A 19,697-nucleotide genomic window follows, 5' to 3' on the forward strand; every position below is an offset into this window, starting at 1 on the left:
GATGATACTGCAGGATAAGCAATAGTGAGTGTATATTATGTAGGCCAAAAAAAAACATCCGGAGCACTTCCTTTCCTTTTGATTTATTTACTTGGGACACTGCATTCAGTACTAACGTCTCCTTTTGGGATCTGTGTAATTATATCATCCAGGGTCATTTGTCTTACTTTACTGTATGAGTTTATAGTTGTCATCCCACAAATTGGTATTAATGTTCAGAGTTATCATTTTAGATGGTGTTTTTCTCTATATAGAAATATAGCCAATGTCCACTTCCATATTCCTAAGATGTCTTCTCCTATTCCCTGGCAATGTTCCCTTATCTGAATTGTAGTCGTGTGCCAAGACAGGCCAAATCCCATATCATCAGATAGACAAGAAAACGTGTTAATTATTAGACTTCTAGTCCCTCAATAACTTTGCCGCCGAACCTTTTATCGATGTAACGTGATGCTATCCAGATTACAGATAACTTATTGTTTTTTAAAATAACTTTTAAATGTTACAACTTATGTAGCTCAGATCCTGTGTATTATAATAGTGGGGAGGAAACGGGCGTACCTGGAGGAAAACCCACACAAACTCTGAGAGAACATACAAACTCTTTGCATTTGTTGCCCTTGGTGGGATTTGAACCCTGCCCCCCTCTGAGCCACCATGCTGCCTATTATTCTACTTATCCCAATACTATAGTTACCCCCTGTGGGATGATCACCGGGACCCCCACCAAGAACGAGAAAGGATGTCAAAAGTTTACTGAATTTACCTAGCTGTCAGACCCCCAACGATCAGCTAGATCAGCTAGCTATCCCCTGTCCTGTGGATAGGAGATAACTTTTAACCTTGGGATAAATCATTTTAAATTGTTCCTTCAGGTTTAGGTGGCAAAAAGTATGCCTGTCAATTCCAAAAACTTTTAAAATATCATAGATATGGGTCAAAAGTTTTGAGTTTTCAGACCCCCCACCAGTTGCTAGGACAAGGAAGGAGAAGCACAGGGCCATGTGCATGTGACAGGAGACGGCCCTATAGACTTTCTATGGCAGTTATATGTTGGCCCTGAAGAAGGGAAGAGTTACCTGCCGAATTGCACAGTGTTTGCTGCATTTCTATAGAGAATGCACTGAGCTCATGCTGCTCCCGGCTATATCTGGTGATCAGTGGGGTCTTTGTACTGATACCCTATATGATTTATATTATTCACGTTTCTACAACATATTAAGTTCTTTAACGTGACAATCCCCATTTAAATCAACTGGATCTACTACTTTAAAGAGGCAGTGTAGCGACAATTTTTTTTTTTGTGATCACAAACAGTTTTGCAATATACTCTCTATAGTTTTCTATGTTTAAAACGACTCTGTACCCACAATCTGTCCCCCCCCCCCCCAAAACCACTTCGGATAGCTGCTTTTAATCCAAGATCTGTCCTGGGGTCCATTCGGCAGGGGATGCAGTTATTCTCTTAAAAACAACTTTTAATCCGGCAGCGCTGTGTCTAACGGCCGGGGCTTACATTTGTATATGCATTAGGCTGGCACCACCTCTCCGTTCTTCCTCCCCACCCTCCTCATCATTAGGAATGATCCAGGAACATTTACTGCTGTTTGAGCTTTGCATAGGTGTATTAACGATCCAGCCCATGTTCATTATGCACACAGGTGGGGAATAGGAAACAATCTGCCTGGAGCATTCCTAATAATGAGGAGGGTGGGGAGGAAGGACAGAGAGGGTGTGCCAGCCTAATGCATATACAAATGTAAGCCCCGGCCATTAGACACAGCGCTGCCGGATTAAAAGTTGTTTTTATGACAATAACTGCATCCCCTGCCGAACGGACCCCAGGACAGATCTTGGATTAAAAGCAGCTATCCAAAGGTACAAGCGGTTTGGGGGGTCAGATTGTGGGTACAGAGTCACTTTAAATCAACACCCCTTCCTGTCACACTGTGCTTCATGCTCCCTCTGTGCCGATATTTGGTCTTTTCTTTGTTTAAAAAAAAAGAAAGAGACCAAACAAAGGAAGTTTCGGTCCTTAATGTGCTCAGTATTGGTATTGATTGACAGCCATTCCTGAGTATGCATGGAGCAAAAAAAGTCTGCCCTGGTGATTGCTGGATCGTCCGGGCAGCCCATAGAATATAGTGGCGGTCTGCTAGCGCCTCTCCTTTTCCACGGAGTGACAGCAACAGATCGCTGCTATCACAGTCGTTTGTCTTTCAACATGTTGAAAGACAAACGACAGCAACGATCAGCCGACATCGCTGATCGTAGCCTTCTATTACACAAAATGATTATTGGCCGTAACGGACGATCATCATTCCGTGTAATGGGGCCTTAAGTCTATTCACTGTCTAACCTTTTCCTTCTCACCATGGCAATTTTTTATACATCATTTTAAGAATCAAAGAAAATGAGGTCATATAATAAAACTTTGTGCCACAACATAAGAATCTTTTTTTTCGTTTTTCCTCTTACAATAAGCAGCCACAAGACACAAGAGTCCTCGTCCATTGACCCAGTAGCCACAGAGCCAGCTCAGCGCTGAGGACCTCTTAAGTGCTACACCGTGCTCACTGTGACCCTGCTCGGCTGATGCCCAGAAAACTAAAGATGGATTTCGAGTGCTTAGAGCCCTTTTTGGCTGTGTAAATTTAGCAGAACAACAAGATGATGAATTCTTACTGGAAAAGCCACCGGTGGCAGCGAAAAGCACTTAGACCATATCTAATACAAGGAACAACTATCCAGAACGGCTGTACTCACATTCTTCGTAGTGAATGAGAAGAATACGGATAAGTAGGTGCTAGACTCAAGAAGTTTATAGCCAAAGTGTATGAGCCCATGAAATACATCCGGGGATTGCTTCCATAGTAATTCCCAATGTTGGACTGGGGTATTTGGGGCCCACCAGTGGAAATGATCCTGGGGCCCACCAGTGGAAGTGATCCTGGGGCCCACAAATGAAGAACCAGTGAAGAATGACAGATCAGTCCGTGTTAGTGCAGGTTCTTAAGCTGGGGAGCCACCGGAGGATTCTCCAGTCCTCCGTTGGGCAGGCCAACACTAGTAATTCCCCATTACACACACAGTCCCAACCACATGGATGCCAGAAAGCAGGGAACTGGTAGTCTATAGTCTAGTACCACAAGTCTGACTCTCTATTGGAGGTGGCCATCTTGTAAGCCAGTGTTTAAGCCTTGAAACAAGAGTGGTGGTTATCAGCCAACCCAGAAGGAAGAGGATCCATCTGTAAATGGCTGTTTTGAGGGTCTTGCCCCTCTACAGTACTCCCTATGATAACCAGTAAGGGCAAGAACCCCAAAAACTACCAAGGATCTTCTTCCTTCTGGAAGACATGTTGGCTTGGCTGATAATCCTTGGTCATGTTTTGGGTTTGTAAACAATAACTAAAGTGGTTACTTCCAATAGATGGCACAGGAGAACCATCTTTCTTATTTAGATTCCTTGCCAGACTTAATGATGGCCGCCTGCCCTAACCCACATCTGTTTCCCAAACTGAATGAACTCTACCAGCTCTACTATGTTTCTGCCATTAATTCTATGGCATCCTTTAAAATACCACCTGCAAGCTGTTAGCGGACCACCTGACAACTCAGCGGACGCAGTCTTGGAGTTTTCTTTAGAAAGTCTATAGCCTTGTGATGGGTGATGTAGAGTGTAGGTTGCAGAGTTCCTTAGGCTCTCACCAGAGATGAGCCAACTTTTCAACACTTTGGTTCGGCAGGGTTTGCTGACCTTAACCGTAAAGTTTAGCTTCTTCGGAACCAAACCTTAAACAAACGAGACTAAAACAGCTAAACAATTGCAGGCGATTAGCTGTTTTATAAAGTTCACTTACCTGTCTGCGCTCCCCCGGTGTCTACGGTCTCCAGTGTCCCCCACAGCCGCCAAAATCCTGCTCAGCTGATCATTGACTGAGACGGGACAGCGCTCGTAGCCATTGGCTAAGCAGGCTGTCACTCTTGCGAGTGGCCAATCACTGGCCACAGTGCTGTCCCATCTCAGTCAGTAATTGGTTGGGCAGGCTGGAGGTGGATAAAAACACCGAGGGAAGACACCAGAGGAGGACAGCAGAGGAGAGAGGACAGGTAAGCATACCATTTTTTCTTTTAAATAAACTGGTTTTACAAATTTATATAGATTTGTAATTTAGGCCAAGTGTTCCCATACTTTGGGATTTCCTACAACTGTGAACAGTTCCTGACATGGACAGAGGTGGCAGCAGAGAGTACTGTGTCAGACTGGGAAGAATACACCACTTCCTGCAGGACATACAGCAGCTAATAAGTATGGGAAAACTTGAACTTTTTAAATAGGAGTAAATTACAAATCTATATAACTTTCTGAAATCAGTTGATTTACAGAAAAAAAAGATTTTAGCTGGAGTACCCCTTTAACATGTGCGGCCACCATCTTTACAAACTTGTACCGACACAAACTTTTTGCACAGTTCGGAACTAATTTCGGTTTAGAAGATTTGGTGCGCTCATCTCTAGCTCTAGCCCCTGGTTTGTCCCTAAGCCAAATCTATTAGTCACACAATGGGTCCGCTCTGTCCAGTGCCCTCCCTGTGACAAAGGGCTTGCAATGAATTTGTGGAGCAATGGTGGGAATTTTGCGTTTTATTCGGCTGGTCTGCATTATTACTCCTCTACCCTGCGTTATACAGTCAGTTATCTCCATTAACAAAAGTAGATCAGTAAACAGGCAGTGGTGTAGCTACCAAGGAGGCAGACCACATAACTGCTATGGGGCCCGTGGAACAGGGGGGCCCCCATAGTGCTAATGGGCGGGCCTTCTGGCACTTCACCAACAGCCCTTGTCCCCTGGACAGTGAAAGGGTCCGACAGGGGGGCTACAGGGTTAATGGGGCCCCGTACAGTCTCTCCCTGTGGGGCCCCATGGATCCTAGCTACTCCCCTGTAAATAGCTATACAGTATGTGCGATTTCCTGATCTAGAAGTGATACCTTTATAGAGACTTCAGTAGAAAATGAGTTACTATACTGGTCTGTTCCCACTTAGACGGACATGACAAATATAGATGTAAATGCAAAGGGAAGCTCCGCAGTGAATGAATGTGTATTGAATTACAAATATGCTGGTGATTGTAATTGATCTACTGAGGCCTCAGCAACTCCTGGAAGCCACAGCCAGCAGGAAGCCTCCGCAGCTCAGTGAGTCCTTTGGGAGGATTTAAAAACCAGAATCGCTTCCAGACCCCTGGGTGGGTAAAAATACGAAGCCGCAGGAACGTCATTATAAACGCTGCCCCATCCTTATGTGAAGTCTGCCATTAAAGGGGAAGTCCGGGCAAAATAATTTTAAGATATGTTATTTCCCAACAAAAGTTATGAAAATTACTAATAGACACTTATCAAGGGAGATGCACCCATAGTGCACATACATATGCTCCAGTCTGTCCCACCACTGCAGCAGGTGTCGGCAGCTTATGTGACGTGACCACCAACTTTACAGAGACCTGAATGCGCCATGCCGTAGTTAATGCATAATATATATATATATATATATATATATATATATATATATATATATGTGCACTATAGGTGCATTTCCCTTAATAAGTGTCTATTAGTAATTTTCATAACTTTTGTTGGGCAATAACATATCTTAAAATTATTTTGCCCAGACTTCCCCTTTAAGATGAGCAAATCCCAAACATGTAACCCGAACACTCAGCATTTGGATATTGGTGGCTGAAGAAGTTGGATGCAGCCCTGACAGAAGAAGTTGGATGCAGACTGAGATTTCTCTTCTTTTCAAATCCATTCCTGGCTTTGTTTTAAAAAAAATCTGTCAGATAATCTGTTGGTGTAATAGGGACCAAAATCAAAGGAGCCTGGGGCTGATCTGGTTATTTCCGGGGGGCATGGAGGTTAGACCCCTCATGATCGCGTAGATAGGGGGACTTGTAGATAGGGGACAAGTAAGGGCCCTATTCCACCGGACGATTATCGTTCAGATTATCGTTAAATCGTTCGAATCTAAACGATAATCGTTCGGTTGAAATGCAGTTAACGATTAACGACCGAATGAGAAATCGTTGATCGCTTTATAAGACCTGGACCTATTTTTATCGTTCCTCTTTCGCAAAACGTTCGCAAATCGTTCGCATTGAATAAGACATCGTTCAGTCATTCGCAATAGATACGAACGCAATAGCAAAGAAAAACGATCGCAATTACGATCATAAGTAACGATTATCGTTCCATGGAAATGAGTGAACGTTTTCAGGTGTTTCGCAATAGCGGTCGTTTGAGATCGTTAATAGTTAACGATTATGTAAACGATAATCGTCCAGTGGAATAGGGCCCTAAGTTTCAATTGGAAAACCCCTTTAAGGATGCATTCACACTACAGGATCTGCAGCAGATTTGATGGTGCAGATTTAAAGCTGTGTTCAGTTATTTAGATCAAATCTGCTGCGGAGCCATCTCGGAAGGGAGAGACTAAGTGAACAGCTCACACACAGTTTTTTGCATCTTCAGCAGAAAGCAGCAACTCAGAACTGGGGGAAGGAAACTGAATAGATCATAACATATATGGAATGAGGTGTTAAGGCCCTTAATGGATCATTGTATATTACTATGACAAGATCTCCATCTATTGATAGTGACTGTAATAGGAATAGCTGTGTGAGTGAGTAAGAGATGACATCATACTGCTGCACCAGTCCAAGTGTGTTGGTCACAATGTTCTCAGACGATCCTGGGATCACAGCCCATGCGGCAGCTCGGAGCCTGCACTGCAGTCAGTGGTGCCCGGCAGTCTCCCCTCAGCCAAGCCAATCTTAGTAATGGAATCAGGAGCATTGTCCCTTCTATAAGCAGCCAAGACGTATCACACTGCAGCAACATCGCTCAGAGCAGGAGGGAGAACAATCCCACAATGACACGCTATCGATTTCCTCTCCGATTTATGTAAAGTGCTAAAAAATATTCTTACTTGTGAATGGAGAGAACTGACCTGGATGTACGGCTACTACGTATAGATGATCACAGCCGTATCACTGATGATGTAGATTACGTAGATATCTATCTATCTATCTATCTATCTATCTATCTATCTATCTATCTATCTATCTCCTATCTATCTATCTATCTATCTATCTATCTCCTATCTATCTATCTATCTATCTATCTATCTATCTATCTATCTATCTATCTCCTATCTATCTATCTCCTATCTATCTATCTCCTATCTATCTATCTCCTATCTATCTATCTATCTATCTATCTATCTATCTATCTATCTATCTATCTATCTATCTATCTCCTATCTATCTATCTCCTATCTATCTATCTATCTCCTATCTATCTATCTATCTATCTATCTCCTATCTATCTCCTATCTATCTATCTATCTATCTATCTATCTATCTATCTATCTCTCGCTATCTATCTATCTATCTATCTATCTCCTATCTATCTATCTCCTATCTATCTATCTATCTATCTATCTCCTATCTATCTATCTCCTATCTATCTATCTATCTATCTATCTATCTATCTATCTATCTCCTATCTATCTATCTATCTATCTATCTATCTATCTATCTATCTCCTATCTATCTATCTATCTATCTCCTATCTATCTCCTATCTATCTCCTATCTATCTATCTATCTATCTATCTATCTATCTATCTATCTCCTATCTATCTATCTATCTATCTATCTATCTCCTATCTATCTATCTCCTATCTATCTATCTATCTATCTCCTATTTATCTCCTATCTATCTGTCTATCTATCTATCTCCTATCTATCTATCTATCTATCTATCTATCTATCTATCTCCTATCTATCTATCTCCTATCTATAATCTATCTATCTCCTATCTATCTATCTATCTATCTCCTATCTATCTATCTATCTATCTCCTATCTTTCTATCTATCTATCTATCTATCTCCTATCTATCTCCTATCTATCTGTCTATCTATCTATCTATCTCCTATTTATCTACTATCTATCTATCTATCTATCTATCTATCTATCTCTCTATCTGTCGGTCTATCTCCTATCTATCTATCTATCTATCTATCTATCTCCTATCTATCTCGCTCATATCTATCTATCTATCTATCTATCTATCTATCTATCTCCTATCTATCTATCTCCTATCTATCTATCTATCTATCTATCTCCTATCTATCTATCTATCTATCTATCTATCTATCTATCTTCTATCTGTCTATCTCCTATCTGTCTTATCTGTCTATCATCTATCTATCTATCTATCTATCTATCTCCTATCTATCTATCTATCTATCTATCTATCTATCTTCTATCTGTCTATCTCCTATCTGTCTTATCTGTCTATCTTCTATCTATCTATCTACCTATCTATCTACCTATCTATCTATCTCGCTCATATCTATCTATCTCCTATCTATCTATCTATCTCCTATCTATCTCGCTCATATCTATCTATCTCCTATCTGTCTATCTATCTACACAAAAAGAAAAGGCGCTGCACTCAGAAGAATTTCAGGTGAGAATCGGGTGCCAGCAGTGTGCTGGGGATCTGGGGATCACTTTTACAACGGTGTGCTGCAGTACTTTCTATTGGATATCTATCTGTCTATCTATCTATTAGGGGCGTAGCTAGGATTCATGGGGCCCCATAGCAAAAATTTATAAGGGGCCCCCCTACGCACAACACAAAGCACTGTGTGTGTGTGTGTGTGTGTGTGTATATATGTATATATATGCTTTGCTGCTCATGCACTGATAACCCCTGACCTCTGCAAGGAGCTCTGCACATCTTACTTTCCTTGATTGCCAGCTGGAGAACAGGGGTCAGGGGTTATCAGAGGAGATCTTTGTCTTCTCTTTGTTAACCCTTTTTTGTGTTGCAGCATGTAAGTAAATATTGGGTCACTTACAAACTGCAGTACATAAGGGGTTAAGCAGAAGGACACAGGCTCTTACCTTCTCCCCCCGGGCCCCCTCCTGCACGGGCCCCATAGCAACCGCCTACCCTGCCTCTATGGTAGCTACGCCACTGCTATCTATCTATCTATCTATCTATCTATCTATCTATCTATCTATCTATCTATCTGTCTATCTCCTATCTATCTATTATCTATCTATCTCCTATCTATCTATTATCTATCTATCTATCTATCTATCTATCTCCTATCTATCTATCTATCTCCTATCTATCTCCTATCTATCTATCTATCTCCTATCTATCTATCTATCTATCTATCTATCTATCTATCTATCTATCTATCTATCTATTATCTCCTATCTATCTATCTATCTATCTATCTATCTATCTATCTATTATCTCCTATCTATCTATCTCCCTCCTATCTATCTATCTATCTATCTCCTATCTATCTATCTATCTATCTATCTCCTATCTACCTATCTATCTATCTATCTCCTATCTATCTATCTATCTATCTATCTATCTCCTATCTATCTATTATCTATCTATCTATCTATCTCCTATTTATCTATCTATCTCCTATCTATCTCCTATCTATCTATCTATCTCCTATCTATCTATCTCCTATCTGTCTATCTATCTATCTATCTATCTATCTCCTGTCTATCTATCTTTCTCCTATCTATCTATCTTCTATCTCCTATCTATCTATCTATCTATCTATCTATCTATCTATCTATCTTCTATCTCTCTCTCTCTCTTTTTCTCTCTCTCTCTTTTTCTCTCTCTCTCTTTCTATCTATTTGCCCTCCCTCAATTATTGAATATTTTTTAAACTGAATACAGTATTTCATATATGTTGGTGTTATTGTATGCTGGTGTTATTGTAGGCCCCTAGTGTTGCACCTACCCAATAATGTCTATATGATTGTTTCCCAAGACCCCCTGCCTATTCCCCACACATAGCACTCCTGTTAGACCTGCTGAAGAACATTCATTTATGCAGCAAACCATTTTTATACAAAGCCAGTCAATGAACCTGTAGCACCTGCTGTACTCATTCCCTGCCTGCTCCTCTGCCTGTGGCTCTGTTCAGCACAAGTCATCACGCTGTAAACACACATCATACTTCCCTAAATGTCTCATGGTGATGTATTATTATTCTTATTAGACAGGAGGGGCCTGTCAGAGGATGGGACCTGAGCTTAGATCCAGCCAGGCAACAGATGGCAGAGGATAAAGCATCAGGGAGGAGCAGCTCCCAGGCTCCTCCCTGATGCTTTATCCTCTGCTGAGACAACACCACACAGGAAAGGACTACATAACCATCAGAGATAAATCCAAAGTAAAATGCTACTTCCAGTATAATTTATGATAACACTATATTAGTAAATTACATGTGATAGTTACTTAATCCCATAATCTACATATTCTAGTGGTATATACTTCATAGCATAGGAACATTGCAGTAATTTCCATTTTTACATATGTTGTTTGTACTTTTCTTTTAACAAACAAAGTGCCTATAAGTATGAAAACTAGGGGGGGGTTCTTTCAGTGTAACCCACCTGTTGGCGGCCATTGCATCCTTTAAGGGGGTTAGCGTTACACTCAGATTTGACTTCTTCTCGTGCACCGTAACCAGTAGTGTTTGTGCTGTAGACTCTTCTGTCGAATACAGAGATAAGTCCAGCCGACACGTCCTGGGACTTCTGGGATACAAGGGACTTCGCAGCTGCGACACAACACAGGCATCCCCTGAATTTCCCTGAGTTGAGTTCAGATAAAGGATTCCGTCTATAAGAGAAGATGATACAGAAAAAGCGGTAGAACGGGAAATCCGGTGAAGCATGTGCCGCAGGGCGGACGCATCCTCTCCTGATATATGAGTTATGGAGAGATGGCTAATGCATTGGATTCCATGTGCAGCTTAGGCTGGGTTCACATTGGGTTTTTGCAATCAACTTTTTTTTTATTCGTTTTATGCAAAAAACGGATGAAAAAACAGAAGTAATTTGTGTGCATCCATTTTTGATCTGTTTTTCCATTGACTTCGTTTATTTTTTTAATTATCAAAATGCATCAGTTTTTTTTAGCGTACACAAAAACGTGGTCAACACCATTAGTGTGTATGCTAAAAAAAAGGATGTGTTTTGAACAGTTTTTAAAAAAATTTTTTTTAACATGGAAGTCAATGGAGAAACGGATCAAAACGAATGCACTCAAATACATCCGTTTTTTTTTGCAAAAGCTGTTGACGGCTGCTGGAGCATTATTCTAGGCCCTTTGTCTTTAATGGAAAAGCCCATTGAATTGAATTTAGTAAAAACAGTGAAAGGACGGTAAAAAAATAAAAGCTGTGTGTGAACAACTAAAAAAATAACGTCCGCTGTTTGCAAAAGACGTCCGAAAATAATTGTCACAACCATTATCTTGATGTCTGCTCAAATAACGTTATTTTATTTTATTTACAGTGTGCATTGAGCGACCGTCGTTCCATTGACTTCCATTAAGATGCCGTAATAACAGACGCCTTTTATTGTTTTATTTTTTACTAAGTGTGAACATATCTCTGAATTGTCCCAATCCTTAAAGCTTGTAGAGTATCCAATCCAACGATCAGGTCCTTCATGCAGTCGATCCTTCATAAAGACTATAAGGCCAATACATCTACTGCCTATAGCTTAGAAAAGGAAAGTGTATACAAAGAGGTGGTAGTATAGTGTGTGCATATGTATGATGAGGTGAGTACTGTGCCTTTAAGGACAAGGGGGGAGATTTATCAAAAATGGTGTAAAGTGAAACAGGCTCAGTTGCCCCTAGCAACCAATCAGATTCCTTCTTTCATTTTAAAAAGAGTCTGTGAGGAATGAAAGGTGGAATCTGATTGGTTGCTAGGGGCAACTGAGCCTGTTTCACTGTACACCATGTTTGATAAATCTCCCCCATAGTGTGCACATGTATGATGAGGAGACTACTGTCCCTTTAAGGACGATGTTTGATGCCATTTTACATTGACTTTTCTCACGTCAGTGGCTTTCGGCACTAATTCTATGATATTCATCGCTCAGTGTTATTTTTCCTTATAAAGCATGCAATCTTACAGGAACACAACAATCTGCCTGTGTTATCTATGAGTCTGGCAAAATGGTTCTCTCCAGACTAAAAATATTCCTGCGTCTTGCGAAATAATAAAAAGTGAAAACACGAAAACAACAAATCTTAGCTATAGACCAGGGGGAGGGAACCTTGGCTCTCCAGCTGTGGCAGAACTACAACTCCCATCATGTCTAGACAGCCAAAGCTTTGGCATGATGGAAATTGTAGTCTACAACAGCTAAAGAGCCACCCCTGACCTAGGGGGTGACAAACTAATCAGTGGGGGCAGGGGCGTAGCTAATGACTCCTGGGCCCTGGTGCGAGAGGTCAACTTGGGCCCCCCCCCCTGCTTTCACGACCAAGTGATGCTATTGGTATATATACACATACACACACCAAGACAGATATTACCAATAACACCAGCATATAGGAAGAGAAAATATTATCACCATACATATTACCGCCATACTGTTACTGACCAAATCCTGTATACTGAGACCAATAAAACACAGTACCAGATAACAAGTAACAAATAATTCCACCACATACTGACTAACACCAACGCTGCTACTAACACCACCACATACTGACTAACACCAACGCTGCTGACTATTACCACCACATACTAACACCACCGCTGCTACTGAGTAATACCACCACATACTGACTAACACCACCGCTGCTACTGAATAACATCCACTGTACACGTATCACCGCATCCAGTCATATGGAGGTAGCCTCATCTCCACACAGGCTCTGTACACCATATACATAACAGTGCAGTTATATCACGTGACTCACAGAGGGTGTCCTCTCTGATTGGAGTTCTTCCCTTTTCATCTTCTTCTCCATCTGCCCTGGGCCATTATGAGAACTTCTCCGAGCCACGAATCCACATAATCTGCCAGAGAAACATATTAGGCTCCACACTCTGTCACCATCCTCATCTCTCTACACACTGCACATCTGTATTGGCCCTTTAGTTGGTAGGCTGACTCTATGTGACCCCCTTACAGTGTATGCCCCCCTATATGTACCTTATAGATGGTCCCCCTCTGTGTACCCCCCTTATAGTATATGCCCCCTACTATGTAGCCTCCTTATAGATGCCCCCTCTGTGTATCCCCCCTTATAGATGGCCCCCTCTCCCCCTATGTTACCCCCCTTATAGATGGCCCCCTTTCCCCCCTTTATAGATGCCAGCCCTTATAGATAGCCCCCTCTCCCCCCCTCCTATAGATGGTCCCCTCTCAGCCCCCCCCCTTATAGATGGTCCCCTCTCAGGCCCCCCCTATAGATGGTCCCCTCTCAGCCCCCCCCCTTATAGATGGTCCCCTCTCAGCCCCCCCCTTATAGATGGTCCCCTCTCAGCCCCCCCCTTATAGATGGTCCCCTCTCAGCCCCCCCCTTATAGATGGTCCCCTCTCAGCCCCCCCTTATAGATGGTCCCCTCTCAGCCCCCCCCTTATAGATGGTCCCCTCTCAGCCCCCCCTTATAGATGGTCCCCTCTCAGCCCCCCCCCTTATAGATGGTCCCCTCTCAGCCCCGCCCTTATAGATGGTCCCCTCTCAGCCCCCCCCTTATAGATGGTCCCCTCTCAGCCCCGCCCTTATAGATGGTCCCCTCTCAGCCCCCCCTTATAGATGGTCCCCTCTCAGCCCCCCCTTATAGATGGTCCCCTCTCAGCCCCCCCCCCTTATAGATGGTCCCCTCTCAGCCCCCCCCCCTTATAGATGGTCCCCTCTCAGCTCCCCCCCTTATAGATGGTCCCCTCTCAGCCCCCCCTTATAGATGGTCCCCTCTCAGCCCCCCCCCTTATAGATGGTCCCCTCTCAGCCCCCCTCCTTATAGATGGTCCCCTCTCAGCCCCCCTCCTTATAGATGGTCCCCTCTCAGCCCCCCTCCTTATAGATGGTCCCCTCTCAGCCCCCCCTTATAGATGGTCCCCTCTCAGCCCCCCTCCTTATAGATGGTCCCCTCTCAGCCCCCCTCCTTATAGATGGTCTCCTCTCAGCCCCCCCCCCCTTATAGATGGTCTCCTCTCAGCCCCCCCCCTTATAGATGGTCCCCTCTCAGCCCCCCTCCTTATAGATGGTCCCCTCTCAGCCCCCCTCCTTATAGATGGTCTCCTCTCAGCCCCCCTCCTTATAGATGGTCCCCTCTCAGCCCCCCCTTATAGATGGTCCCCTCTCAGCCCCCCCTTATAGATGGTCCCCTCTCAGCCCCCCCCCCTTATAGATGGTCCCCTCTCAGCCCCCCTCCTTATAGATGGTCCCCTCTCAGCCCCCCCCCCCTTATAGATGGTCCTCTCTCAGCCCCCCCCCCCCCTTATAGATGGTCCTCTCTCAGCCCCCCCTTATAGATGGTCCCCTCTAAGCCCCCCCTTATAGATGGTCCCCTCTTAGCCCCCCCCTTATAGATGGTCCCCTCTCAGCCCCCCCCCCCCTTATAGATGGTCCCCTCTCTTGCCCCCCTTTATAGATGGCCACCTCTCCCCGCCCCCTCTCTCCTTCATGAAAACAAATAAAAAAAAAGTTAAAAAAAACACACACACAACTCACCTAACAACGCGCTCCCCCGGCGATCCTCTCTCCTTCTTGAGCCTCCGTCTTCCCCCAGATCATGCGTTGCTGCCGGGGGTGTCGGTGTCCTATCCCCGGCAGCGCGCGCATCATAGAGCTCCCTGTGTGCCTGTTACCTCCGGCACAGGGAGCGCACATTAGAGACGCTCCCTGTGGTGGAGGTCCCAGCACAGGGAGCTCTATGATGCGCGCGCTGCCGGGGATAGGACACCGACACCCCTGGCAGCAGCGCATGATCCGGGGGAAGACGGTGGCGCTCTCTTGTGACCGCAAGCAAAACATTGCTTGCGGTCACAAGAGTGATTGATAAGGGGCCCTGCGGGCCCCTTCTTGTGGTGGGCCAGGTCGCAGCAGCGACCGCTGCGACCCTGGTAGTTACGCCACTGAGTGGGGGTCCGACTGTTAAAGAGGTTGTTCACCAAATTTTTTTTTCATACAAATCAACTGGTGCCAGAAAGAGCCAGAGATATTTACTTCTATTTAAAATTCTCCAGTCTCCCAGTACTTATCAGCTGCTGTATGTCCTGCAGGAAGTTGTGTATTCTTTCCAGTCTGACACAGTGCCACCTCTGTCCATGTCAGGAACTGTCCAGAGCAGGAGAGGTTTTCTATGGGGATTTGCTGCTGCTCTGGACAGTTCCTGACATGGACAGAGGTGGCAGCAGAGAGCACTGTGTCAAACTGGAGAGAATACACCACTTCCTGCAGGACATACAGCAGCTGATAAGTAATGGAAGATTGGAGATTTTTAAATAAATTCCCCTTCCCACACATTTTTAATAAAAGTAAATTACAAATCTCTGGCAATTTTCTGGCATCGGTTGACTTAAAATAATTTTTTTTGTGAACTCTTTAAGGGTAGTTCAGATTTTGTCATTGGGTAATCAGTTTTTCCTCCTTTCTGCATATAGTCAGCGATGCAATAAATATGTTAATAAGGAAATCCACCTTGACTCTGTCAGTATAGATTTGCACAGTGAAGATCAAGTGATACACCTGCTGTCTCCTGCATTCTATTCTTGGCAATCACACTCTGCAGACTCATTGTTCTCAGAATCAATTAGAAACAAGGTGAAAATCTAGAATCTGAGAAAATCTAAAAAAAATTAAAAAAAATCAGCCTTTTTTTCCTACCATCAAGTTTTCCAGCCGTAAGCTTGTTCTCTAATATACTTGTTTGTTGTTGTGGTGTCAGGTCCCGGACTGCCATTTGCAGCCAGTGCGGCCTCCCATCCATACTCGTAGATGAAATCCACGGACAATGTGTCTTAAAGTCACAGGATTCTCCTGTAAAATGAAACAGACGGCAGAAAATAACAGATAGCAGTTAAAGGGGAACTCCAGCGAGATTTTTCTTCTTTCAAATCAACTGGAGTCAGAAATTTACATAGATTTGTAATTTACTGCTATTAAAAAAAAAAATCTCCAGACTTCCAGTACTTATCAGCTGCTGTATGTCCTGCAGGAAGTGGTGTATTTTTTCCAGTCTGACACAGTGCTCTCTGCTGCCACCTCTGTCCATGTCAGGAACTGTCCAGAGCAGGAGAAGTTTTCTATGGGGATTTGCTGCTGCTCTGGACAGTTCCTGACATGGACAGAGGTGGCAGCAGAGAGCACTGTGTCAGACTGGAGAGAATACACCACTTCCTGCAGGACATTTGGCAGCTGATAAGTACTGGAAGGCTTCAGTTTTTTTTTTAAAAAAAAGTTAAAATAATTTTCAAGTTTCTATACCTTTCTGGCATCAGTTTATGGCTACGTTCACACACCGTACATGTTATGAAAAGAACGGACGGTGCAATGATTTGCATTGAGATCAATGCAAACAGCCGCAGTTGTTTCACACAATGTATTGAACAACGGCCGTCGAAATAATGTCCATAGACTTTAATACAATTTTTCATTTAAAACAACGTCCTTTATGTGTAGTGGGAACATAGCCTATATGAATTTCTTGTTTTCCTTTTTTACAATTTCCCCTTTAAGGGTTAATAAACTGAAGCTACAGATCTAGATTTGACTTCTTCCCAATTATTTTTTATACAGTCTATCGGTGTTTCCTTTTGACCTTGTCCTCACCTGGGTGTTTCTTCGGAGATGATAAGATGACCTCCTCCTCATCGCTCACAGACACGCTGGTAATAGGTAAGCCAGGTGTTAAGATGGATTCCGCATGGAGTCCTGAGCACCAGTCAGCGACTATAGATAGTAAAGAAAACAAATCACTAGCAAGTCGTATAATTTCCCATTGGGGTCAGATAACGCCATCTGCTTCCAGTTACAGAAGCGAGCGCTAATACCCAACAGCGGCCCTGCTGGTCTACAACATCCTATATATACATCATCAACACTGGGTATATAGAGTGACATGAAAAAAAATACACATACAACATCAAGATGGTTCAGTGACATGACGACATACGTCCCGGCTGGGGAGTCTCAGTCATACTAGAAATAACGTCCATGTTCCTGATCAGCTCCGGGAGACAGATGACTCTCATCACCAACATGTACAGTATATCCAGTAGATTCCTTCCAGTACTTATCAGTGACTATAGCAGGACTTCTAGTAGTCCCCTTGTTATTATCTTAGGATAGATATATGTATATAACAGGCAGGTTACATTCTGTTATTGTAGATTTACCTACCACATCTGCTGGAAGTTTGTTCCACGCTTCTACTACTTATTCAGTAAAGTCATATTTTCTCACGTTGCTTCTGACCTTTCCCCCAGTAACCTCTCACTGTCTCCTCTTGTTCTTGAGTTCAGTTTTTTTGTTCTAAAAACCCTTCCTTTCTTATTTAGTCCCGTAACATATATAAAGATTTCCTTCATGTTCTCCCTTTCTCCCCTAAATCCTTCTCTTCTCAAGTCTTTGCCAACACAGAGCTGCCAATATTATACTGGATAGAGGATTCCTCCTCCCCAAGTGCATTATTTTACATTTAGAAACATTGAACTGCGGTTTCCATTGTTTGGACCACTTATCTAGTAATGCTCAATCATTTTCCATATTACTGACACCTCCAGGAATATCAACCCAATTGTACACTTATTGTGTCATCAGCAAATATACAAACCTTACCTACCAACCCTTCTCCTGTCACTATCCTTACCTACCAACCCTTCTCCTATATCACTATCCTTACCTACCAACCCTTCTCCTATGTCACTATCCTTACCTACCAAACCTTCTCCTATGTCACTATCCTTACCCACCAAACCTTCTCCTATGTCACTATCCTTACCCACCAAACCTTCTCCTATGTCACTATCCTTACCTACCAAACCTTCCCCTATGTCACTATCCTTACCTACCAAACCTTCTCCTATGTCACTATCCTTACCCACCAAACCTTCTCCTATGTCACTATCCTTATCCACCAAACCTTCTCCTGTGTCACTATCCTTACCTACCAACCCTTCTCCTGTGTCACTATCCTTACCCACCAAACCTTCTCCTATGTCACTATCCTTACCTACCAAACTTTCTCCTATGTCACTATCCTTACCTACCAACCCTTCTCCTATGTCACTATCCTTACCCACCAACCCTTCTCCTATGTCACTATCCTTACCTACCAACCCTTCTCCTATGTCACTATCCTTACCCACCAACCCTTCTCCTATGTCACTATCCTTACCCACCAAACCTTCTCCTATGTCACTATCCTTACCCACCAACCCTTCTCCCATGTCACTATCCTTACCCACCAAACCTTCTCCTATGTCACTATCCTTACCTACCAAACCTTCTCCTATGTCACTATCCTTACCTACCAAACCTTCTCCTGTCACTATACTTACCTACCAAACCTTCTCCTATGTCACTATCCTTACCTACCAAACCTTCTCCTATGTCACTATCCTTACCCACCAAACCTTCTCCTATGTCACTTAAAAACATATTTAAAAAATTAGACACATAACAGACTCTTATACTCTTGTGGTAACCAGTCTCTGCTCGGAATATCCACCATTAAAAACAACCCTCTGATATCTCTCCTTCAGCCAACAACAAATCCATAGAACTATCCAGTAATTTAGAAATAGTAATTTTGAAGAGCTTCCATCATTTTTACTACTGCTGGTGTTAGGCTAACTGGCTTGTAGTTACTGGGCTTTTCTCTGCTCTCTTTCTTATGGATTGGTATAACATTGGCCGTTCTCCAATCATCAGGAACATCACCTGTTAGGAGGGATTGGTTATACCGATCCGGTAGGGGGCAGCAATCAAAGATCCAAGTTCTTTAAGAACCCTGGGGTGGACACCATCTGGACCCATCGCCTTATTCAACTTTAAACTGGCAAGTTCCACTGCAATTTCAGCCTCTGAAAACACTGGAGCTGAACCCATATAGCTGGAGCCAATGCTGTGTCCAACCATGCTGTGATTGTGAAGGCCCAGAAGGCCCTGCTCTCTACTGCCACCTCTGTCCATGTCAGGAACTGCCCAGAACAGCAGCAAATCCCCATAGAAAATCTCTCCTGCTCTGGACAACCCCTTTAACAACAAGGATTGATATCCTTCTCATGAATATATTTGCCTCCATTTATTGGCCTAGAACATTGAGACCATAGTCAGGGCACTAAAGCCGCATGTAACTAGGAAATTTAGTTCCCTGATCTTTCCTCCTGTTTTTTGTGATCCTTGGAAGGTATCCTGAAGAAAAGCTACGCAGAGTGAAAGGGTTAATTATATTGGCATTTTAAGGTTTCAGAAGAAGAGGAGAATTAGAGCTGGGTCCTCAGGATCATCAATCTGACAGATATGAGCGGAATGGAAGAAGTGGCTGAAGAAACCTGGCATCTGTTTAATACATTGTGACTCAGAGGAACCACCGACCAATCAGTCATCTCACGACTCCATGATAATTACTATCATTGAACATGATGGCGGTAATATAAATAACGATGAACATTTCCTATAGTTTCTCAGCCCTAGGGAAGGTCTCTGCAGGTTGTTCAGCGGGAAGCCGTAAGATACGGCCACATTGAGGAATCTGTATACCTATCATGTAGTGTATACAAGGTATGGATTCATGTTAAGGGCCTTTAACACAGACTGATT

The 19,697-nt window shown here is 43.2% G+C and overlaps 1 protein-coding gene across 2 annotated transcripts in view; it reads right to left on the minus strand.

The window, feature by feature from the left end:
* Positions 1-19,697, minus strand: part of LTK (leukocyte receptor tyrosine kinase) — a 103,817-nt gene that overhangs the window by 49,157 nt on the left and 34,963 nt on the right. For both annotated transcript variants that reach the window (XM_069949788.1, XM_069949789.1), the window contains exons 2-4: positions 16,704-16,823; positions 15,759-15,911; positions 10,511-10,739 (exon numbers count right to left, since the gene is read on the minus strand). In XM_069949788.1, coding sequence (XP_069805889.1) covers positions 10,511-10,739; positions 15,759-15,911; positions 16,704-16,823 — 502 coding nt within the window. The remainder of the gene's footprint in view (positions 1-10,510; positions 10,740-15,758; positions 15,912-16,703; positions 16,824-19,697) is intronic.

This window comes from Dendropsophus ebraccatus, chromosome 13, assembly GCF_027789765.1.
Source record: "Dendropsophus ebraccatus isolate aDenEbr1 chromosome 13, aDenEbr1.pat, whole genome shotgun sequence".
NCBI classification, from domain to species: domain Eukaryota; kingdom Metazoa; phylum Chordata; class Amphibia; order Anura; family Hylidae; genus Dendropsophus; species Dendropsophus ebraccatus.